At 42.8% G+C, this 9,352-nt stretch overlaps 1 protein-coding gene across 2 annotated transcripts; it reads right to left on the minus strand.

The window, feature by feature from the left end:
- Positions 1 to 1,588: 1,588 nt before the first annotated feature.
- Positions 1,589 to 8,906, minus strand: pfkfb3 (6-phosphofructo-2-kinase/fructose-2,6-biphosphatase 3). 2 transcript variants are annotated; one of them, XM_026362762.1, is made up of 15 exons: positions 8,670 to 8,906; positions 7,125 to 7,253; positions 6,865 to 6,961; positions 6,714 to 6,780; positions 6,531 to 6,605; positions 6,376 to 6,432; positions 6,160 to 6,284; positions 5,866 to 6,073; positions 5,635 to 5,781; positions 5,441 to 5,545; positions 5,169 to 5,298; positions 4,926 to 5,053; positions 4,535 to 4,723; positions 4,201 to 4,223; positions 3,188 to 3,769 (listed from the first exon to the last, which is right to left on the minus strand). In XM_026362762.1, exons 1-15 carry the CDS (start codon positions 8,746 to 8,748, stop codon positions 3,715 to 3,717), a joined length of 1,614 nt encoding a protein of 537 aa, XP_026218547.1. In that variant the 5' UTR covers positions 8,749 to 8,906; the 3' UTR covers positions 3,188 to 3,714. The 2 variants fall into 2 exon arrangements, with proteins under 2 accessions (XP_026218546.1, XP_026218547.1); XM_026362761.1 differs by lacking the exons at positions 3,188 to 3,769; positions 4,201 to 4,223 and adding an exon at positions 1,589 to 3,022.
- Between the last annotated feature and the right edge of the window lie 446 nt (positions 8,907 to 9,352).

Below are 9,352 nucleotides of genomic sequence, written 5' to 3' on the forward strand. Positions count from 1 at the left end.
ACTGGCAAATGCAGATTGTGTGTCTGTGGCTGCGTGTTAATGAATGAGTAAGGGGGAAAGAAACAGGCAAACAAGGAAAGAAAATGACATCGCACCCCATAAAGCAGCTGGAGTGGCAAACATTCAACTCATCTGAGAGCCAGTTTATGGTAATTGTCAAGTAGCAATTAAACGTCAAAGCTTTTCCATTTAAACTCAATGACAGTTCAGATGAAGAATCAAAGACTAAACTGCAAAGTAAAGTGCAGTAATTTCACAGATTTTTGCAGAGTCATCACATTAGATGGTTTTTTTCGTGATTTGCATACATTTTTATTGCAGCAGCTCAAGCTGCAGCACAGCCAAATGTTGGCCTTGGGGGGGGGGGGGGGATAAAAAGGTTTTACAACACAGGAAGCAGTGAAAGCATCACGCAGTTTACTTACCGAAAGTGGTAGGAATGGCACCTACAAATGTAGCATTTTAATGTCAGGGGGAAACTTTAAGCAGATGCTTCTTTGCTAAATTCGACATGGAAAACAACAAGGATAGGTGCTGCGCAAACACGGGACAAGCTGCACAAACGGCTGCAGTAAACCAACTCTGGTAAAAATAAATAAATAAATAAAATCACCCTTAAAACTGAGTGGTTCAGTTAGGCGGCTAGAAGAAATGAATATTCATTATTATTCAAGCCAGCAGCGTGGCAGCAGGTCAATACCACATCCAGCAGCATCAGCAGTCGTGCTGGTTGGCAGCCGTGTAAATCTGGTACAGATGAGACCACTGTCAAATTTTCCCCTCCATAACCTTTTTCCCAAACTGCATTTTGTTTAAACCTTTAGACGTTAAGGTCAAGTCAGGGCAGGTTTTAACCGTCTGCCTTGTTTTTTTTAAAGTTAATGGAAAAAGTAAAACGCAGCCGTTAAGAAAACTGTTTTAATTAAATTTAAACCTGACTCGGATCACGTACACGTTTCACATCAACGCCATTCACCCCACAAACATTTTAGCCTAAAAGGAGCATCAGAATTTAAAAACTGCACGGTCAAAACGTTCTTATGGAAACTAATTTGCAAGTGACTTTGAGGAGTGATAAAAGAACAAAATGACCATGATAAAGATTTAAAACGTAGTCACATGATGGATGTCACTTCTGTTTACACATAGATGCATTTTGGACTTAAGTACCATTTGCTTAATCCGCTCTTCCTGGAACCCGTCATGCAAAACCTGCCAAAATTTGCAAATGGATCTTGAAGGTTCGAGTTGCCCTGTGCTAGATTAATCACCAGAGTTACAATTCATCCTAAGCAAAAAGCAAACTTAATGACAATCCTCAAAAGACAGAGATATACTTTGTTGCTAAAGGGTTATTTTAGGATCCACACTGATGCAACCTCACAGCAACTTCCTGAATGCACAGTCACCATTAGCATGATAAGCAGCCTGCGACTCATTGTGACTCATCCATCCTGTAAATGGGTACATTAGTGAAGGCAGGAGTGCCACGTGACTACGCTGTCTACTCTGCAGATGAGCTGTAAATGGCATTATATTATTGTTAGAGTTGGGCTATAGAAAAGAGGCTGACAACAAATTGTGTGTGTTTTTCCTGGAGTTTATTTATTGGTCCAGCAGATGCAAAAAAAAAAAAAAAACAACAACTGTACAACATACAGTCATCTCATTCCTCAGATTAAAACATGTCTCTCATTCTGAGCAGTCATTCAAAACAAAACTACATAAAAATAAATAGAGAACATAATAAAACTGTTTTTACAAAAAAGGATTCAAAATTCAAGTATCTCAAGCAAACATGTTAAAGGTTTTACTGAGAAATAGGTAAGCAGCAGCATCTTTCTCCACACATATCCTGCTTTCCATTCAATCCCACACGAGTACAAAAAGAAACGCACACACTTTCGTTAAAAGACGTCCACATCACCTTCCACTATGTACACCAACATTTACAAAGATATTATTGACAGCACGCACTGCTAACAAAAATATAGGTGCTTGGATTTGTGCGTAGCAGACAATGACAGCAAAAGGAAATCAAGAAAAATTGTTCCCCCATCAGTGGAGAGAACTCTTGTTAAAAAACGTGCGGCTGCACTGAAACTAAACAACGAAAAATAAATAATAATAATAATAATAAAATATCAATATGTGCAGTTATTAGGTGAATAGTGGCGCCTCTTCTCAAGCAATCAAGTCAAGAGAAATGCCAAGAGAAGCGGCGTCAGGCTTGCCAAACAAGCACTACAGGCACTCTACGGCAAAAAATAATCAAATTAAAATAAAAATCACCACCGTTCCAGTGAAAAATACATAGTGACACATAAAACAATAAGTTTATCCCCGCTGTGCAAAATACATCGCTTATTATGTAGCGTGTCAGCATATAAAGATTCTGGCGCTCTGCCACATTTTAAAAATACATGAAAATAAAAACAAAGTTTGTTTACAATGTAAACGAAATACTATACTGTTCTGTTAATTAACAACACAACCATAAGTAGGTGGTTGAGAAAAGAATGAGCCAAAAGTTTTATTTGAGCATAAGGGACTTTGGTCTCTTCAAATTATTAACTAGAAGAAACTGTCTCCCAGAGAGAGCCATCTGAGCTGTGAGATCTGACAGCAGTGATTTTTTTAGATGAGTCACAGTTTGTCTCTTTCAGTCTGAATAAAGTGTACACAAAAGGTTCTTAAAGTTTCCCAGGAAACACAGATTCATCCGTGTCGGAGAGAAACGAGACGTCGGACACAGGCGAGAAACTGAGAACTTGTGAGACTGGGTCTCTTTCTTTAAGCAGAAAGATGTGATGGGGCAGAAATTTGTGTCCTTCACTGGCAAAAACGATACAACCTTCACTGGGTGGAGCCCTGAAAATGTGCGTGCACTTGGAAAGGTTACGTTTGAGTGAGTCTGTGTCAGTGATCCACTTCATGGCCTCTTGATGCTCGCGACATCGGTGCAATGTTATTGGCAGGGCTGCAGGATGTCATGGCGGTCAGATGACTTCCTCTTCAGGTTCTGCAAACACACAAGATTACATCTGGTTAGCAGCTGGCAACAATATAAAGAACTGTGCTACTGCATAAATATGCCCTGGCTAAATGATACTTTCTCACATAGTATAATCCCTAAAACACAAGTTGCATCACAACGTTTTCCTGAGGCCTGATATTTTTAGATCCATTATAGCTCTGTGTTCAAGAATGTGTAGACAGTGGCGCAGTGGCTGGCTGCGTGCGCCTGCACCATGTTAATCCTCTGGTGATTATGAAAGAAGCTGGCAGGATATTCACACAGCCTGCAGTCCTATATGCTATGTCCACGATACTAGTGCGGACGTGCAGTTTCCCATTAGGCAGATAGAGAAGTTTGTTCACTGTGGGTGTTCACGTGACTACCTGGCTACTGCCTCTGTATTGGTTGGTTACTGTTGGAAACACACTTTAGGAAGAATTTACTAACCGTGAGTGTTTTATTGTTCACACTTAATCACCATAAACTAAAGGATCTAGTGGAACTAGTATTGGTGTGTTATCATTTGTGGCTTTATCTGAAATCAATCCCTATTCACATACAGTTGTTTATTATAGCCTTAGAATAGAGTTTGTTCAAACGTAACCGGGTTTAGTCTGGTTGGCAGATATATATTAGGCATTAGGTTGTGGCTGCTGACGGGACTATCAAGCAACTGCCAAGGCTCTACAGTGCATTTACCTTTGAGAGAATAAGAGAGAAACCACTTTCAGATAGTGGATGACGGTGCGTCTTTAAGCAGCACAAGACAGGCCAAACATAAACACAATCACAAAGGCAGGTCATTCATCATGAATCAGTGGAGTATAGTAACAAGCAGACTGCGGTGACGACAGCACACAGGAATCCTAAATATGTAAAGTGGGAAGTCAGAGTTGAACTAATACAGTGAGAGACTTTTTTCCCCCACTTTCCGCTGAATAACAGGAAACAGCACCAGTACTAGTAAATCTACTATAAAAAAGTATCATTTGTCATTATTCAAGTCTGGGAAAGTACAGCCTTAGTGTGAAACTGCATTAGTATGTATGCTGGTTGTATCAAATTACAAAGGCTCCTCAGGAATGTGATAAACAGAGCAGAGAGACATTTTTGCTTATGTCACTTATGATGAAACAGGAAGAGAGAGACAGCAAGAGATACTGAACTGAGCCAATACTTACAGGCAAACTTTGCCCAGCCAGTGCTGGAAGGTGAAGAGAAGGAGAAGGCAGCAGAGAGAAAAAGGACGGGAAATAAGTGAGTGAGCATACATGCAGAGGCTGTCAGAGAGGAAACAGATGACGGAAATGTCTCAGTCTGCTTTTTTTAGTGCTGTGTGTTGTCATAGATGCTGTTCAAAGCGTTTTTCATCCCAATATGGTTAGATGCAGAAGCTGATTGATTGGTTGATTTTCCCATATGACATTAAGCATCAAATATCACCTTAGTTATTTGGTTCTGGTCTTAAAGGCCCCCCCCCAGTGTTTGAAAATGTAAAGTCTTCAATAGTCTCACCTGTCCGGCCAGGGCGAGAGGAAGGTGTGAAGGGCTGCAGAGGGCCAGTGAGGACACAGAGGATGGCAGCTCCTGGATGGGGGCCTCGTCCAGGTCGTCGATGCGTGGTTTCTTGATGTTTGACTCAGGACTGGTCAAAGGAGTCACACTGTTCCTTCTAATCAAACTGCCAGGGCCCCTCTTAACCTCCTGCAAGGGCAACATTATGACACAGAGAGGAAATTAATCTTTGTATGTAAAATGACAGAATAATAATAACTACTTAATACTCATCAGTTCTTAATAATAATAAACTGAACTCATAGTAGTATATAGTCTAGTAATAATACTAGTACTACAGGATGTATACAAGCAAAAAAGTTCCCAGTATATGCTTCAAATTTAGAATTACCTCTGGTCTGTCTCTGTGAGTATTCACTGCCTCCACATTCAGAGAGATGGACTCCACTTTGCACCCATAGGCGACTGGAGTGAGCTTCAGCACCGTGTGGAGAGGACACTTCAGGTAGGGCATCTCATCTGAAACAGCCACAGAACATTGACATGAAGAGAGCTGCAGCACACTGGGGTATCGTAACTCGTTATTTTGTTTTTGACAGTAACCTGGAAGACTTATGGGAACTGTAGTACCCACCTGCACTCTTATCTAAGAAGTAGGCCAGCAGGCAGCGCATGACGGCCTGGTGGCAGATGACCAGAACATTCTCCTGTCTCTCCAGCTCCATGATGACCGGCTCCACCCGCTGGACCAGATCCTGATAAGACTGCAATTTAAAAGGTGGCGTTGTTCGTTAGTTTAACTAGCTCTAAAGTAATATGACGTCCTAATAACTGAATCCTTGACCACAGCAGATTAATCCAAATTGGACTCAAAAGGTGTGTGAAGGGTGTAGACCCTGTGCGTACCTCTCCAGCAGGGTAGCGGTAGTAGTATTTATCTTCATCTCTCAAAGCAAACTCCTCCGGGAATTTCTCCTTCACTTCATCATATGTCATATCCTCACACACTCCCTAGGAACAACACGAATATGTCAGTTTTTAGAACAGGAAATCTTAAGTTTGTGGTGTGTTCTCAAAGGGCATGTCACGGTGACACTCACAGCGTCAATCTCATTCAGCGCCTTCCACTGTTCATATGGGACTCCCAGGTGTTCAGCGGTTTGGATGCTGCGACACAGCTGGCTGGTCCAAACCTTCAGGTCCTTCAGCTGCTGCTCCTCCACAAACCGTGCCAGGGCAGCTGAGAACTACAGTAGGAAAGTAACAAGATTAAACACCTGACCTTTATTGATTATCATCTACTTTACAGTCCCATCTCTGGCTGTTCATACCTCTCTGCCCCGTGCCGAGAGGCCGGAGTCGCCACCCAGCCTCCCCTCCATATTGTCAGTGCTTTCCCCATGCCGACACAGGTAGATCGTTCGGGGCTGGACGTGGATGTTCATCAGGTAGTAGACGATCTTACTCTGGATGTGATCCTGGATGCGGTTGACGAGGAACCGCCGACCCACGTCGATCACCTTGATGAAGGACAGATGCCTGAAAGACGACAGCAAATTGCTGGATTAACAACTAATGTAACAGTGTGGGCTGACAGGTTCACAAAATCGATAGTGGTGATTTACTTGTCGTGCTGATCAGCATCCAGAGGTTGGTAGCTGGCTTTGTAGCATTCAATTCTCCTCTGGAAATCCAGCATTGCTTCTGTCTTGTTGCAGTCACGGTAGTCAGGACATGACACCTTCACTTCCTGCACAAGGAGGAAGACAGAAAGTAACACACCTGATGCCAGAGAGTTAAAAGCATTTTACGCCGTTTACCACATTAGGTTTGGGACTCACCATGATGTTCGATGCGATGACGCTTGGATCATCACACACAGATTCGATGAAAAAGATCTGGCCAAAAAAAGATAAATAAAATAAATGTAAGCTGTTGTGAGTCGCTCTATTTGCAGTGTTAACAAAGTTCGACTCCTCACCAAAGCAACCCTTACCTTAAAGTCATTCTCTTTGCCAAACTTCAGGATCATCTCCCGCCTTTCCCTTGTTGTGTTTGTAGCATCGAAGACCTATGAGAAACATGATGGGGCTTTGTAAGAAAGCAGGTTTTTAAGAGTAATAGTAATGTGTTATCGTTAAGCTACGTGAGGTTGATGAAAGTATGATGGGAAACTCACCGCTACTTGGCCTCCTTCGTCCTTCAAATAGGACTTGACATCCCTCAAGGCTGCTAAGGCACATTGCCTGGAGGACAAAGACAGGGGAAATGTTGATTTTTCCTACTGTTAAAAAATACTGGGTGTGTCTATGTGTGTGAGAGAGACTTACTGTCTGATTTTCACTGCACATTCATTATCAGGCTTAAAGAAGTCATAAGAGCTGTAGTTCTTCACTGCCTCCCTGCGGTACTCTCCCACATTGAAGACTACAATACATGCAAAGAGAAAGAAAGATACAAGTATGCACATGATGTCCCGAAGGCAGAAACGTAAGATGATACTTTCATGGAGAACAAGGGAACAGACTCTCGTAATTGATACGTAACTGAACAAACTGTGCCAGTGTTGGTGCCAAACATTTGCGTGTACCTTTGGTGGGCATGCCGATCCAGTTGAGGTAGCGGGTGAGTTTCCTGGACATGTACGTCTTGCCTCGAGCCGGCAGACCCACCATTACGATGACGGTAGGGGGGTTGGCGAAGTGGGGGGCGCCAGCCGCTGCAAATAGAAGGAACAATTGTTCATAGCATTACACAAAAGTCAATATCTCAGGTAATGAGACATTTTGAACTAAGTGATTGAAGCCGGGGCAGAAAACAAAGCCAGAATTAACATCTTGTGCTGTGCAGCCAGACATGACAGTAGCCACATAGCTGGCACAAATAACTACTGGTAGACCTGCAACCTGCCTGAATGTTTTATTTGTTATACCCAACGACCTATAATCTCGATATCCCTCCACACTGACACACTCCCAGCGCCATGTGCCCGAGTGCTGCTGCCAGACTCGCACTTTACTTCCACAACGCTGCACATCTGACCCACTTCTGTGCACTGTATACTGTATGAGCACGGGCAGACAGGGGCATGCACTGCATCGATTCTACAGAAATACATGTTCTGTAGGTCACAGACATAATAGGAGCAGTAAATACTATCACACAGTGCAATTAAAAGCAAGTACTTTGGCTCGTTTCCCTTCTCTATCATTGCTGCAGAAGCAGCAGCAGCAATCGCTTATTGCCCGATATCTCTAAGAGCTCCAATTTGCTAATCTTGTTTCCATATCACAAGAGCCGCATAAACTGACAAACGGATTGAGCTCTTAAGTCGGTGCTCAGACATCTGGTTCATCAGCTACTGCACCTCTGTACTCCCAGTAGCCTGAATTCACAGTCAGACCTTGGGCACAAGAGAGGGGAAGTCCCTCACTGACATCACTGATCAATAAACCTTATGGCATCAATAATCAATTAGCAGCAAGAGGGGTGAAGGGATGAATGTGTGTGGAAAACCCTTCAACCAAATGTCAGGAGATATCTGAGGGAGGTGAGTGCATCATTTGTATTTTGTTGGTTCAGATATGCAGATATTTAACTTTACTGTTGTCAGAGGATCAAAACAAAAGTAAAACAAGAAGCAGCAGCACTTTTAAAAACCCCCTCTTTCGTTTCTGATCTAACACTCATCAGCTTCACAAGCATCACACGCGGGTTGCGTCGGGGGGCGGGGGGGGGGGGCGCGCACGGTGGTCACCATGGTGACCCCAGCCTTCGCCACGCTCCTGAGAGGAAGCGGTGACGTGCTGTGCGTGCGGGGGAAGACCGCACACGCGCAGGCTTATATACATATTACATATACATATTATTACAGGTTATTAATAATTTAATTTAGTTAAAAGAGCCGCGAGAAATGTTTAAGTTCCGCAGGAAATAGTAAATGCGACACTAAGTGGTTCTATCGCGGAAGTGCGAGAGGAGCATCACACGTCGTGAGCAGGTCACTCATTCATTTTATATTTAATTATCAGCAAATATTTAGTTCAACTTAACTTATTATGGGGAATATTGTTATGTAGCAGCACTAAAAGAAAAACATTATTATAAAAATATACATATATAGTTTTCTTTCTACCTCTCCGAGGTGCCGGCTTGCCATCTTTGGTGGGAACCCAGATCTTTTGGATCCTGTTCTGGGTCAACTCTCTGGGCATCCCTTAGTGGCTGAGGAGGGCACGGTACACGGGAACCGAGTCGCTTAAATCCCCGGGGTGAAAGTGTTTGGTTCGTTTGAGCAGGAGCCTCGTCGGTTTATCTGTGATGAAGCTTGAGCTGTTCAGCGCGTCCGGCGAGCACGTTGAGCCGAGCTTCTCTGCCGGTGGGCGGCACACATCCGCTATTTAACCCCGCCCGCCCGGCCGGGAAACAACGTGACCGAGATGACGAAAACCACGCGCACGCACGCACACACACACACACACACGCAGCGCCTCTCTGTGGAAATTATTTTATCAGCATATTATTTTAGTCTAAATTTACTGTTGCTGGTCTGTTATTTGGTGCAGTCGTTTTTAAAAACAGGCTACGATCGCTATTTAAACCGTCTCTTCACTGTGTTTATTCAACTTAAAGCGACATCATTTCTCTCTATATATATTTAGACTAACTTTTATTTTCTCCAATACAAATTTCTATGACTTAGTCCATTAAGCAAAGTGGTGGTTGATTGATTTTTTTTAAAGATACTTTAATAATAACATTTCATAATAAAAAAAACGAGCATTATGTTATTATTTTATTATTCGCATTATCTTATTT

The sequence above is a fragment of the Anabas testudineus genome, chromosome 23, assembly GCF_900324465.2.
Source record: "Anabas testudineus chromosome 23, fAnaTes1.2, whole genome shotgun sequence".
Taxonomy (NCBI): Eukaryota; Metazoa; Chordata; class Actinopteri; order Anabantiformes; family Anabantidae; genus Anabas; species Anabas testudineus.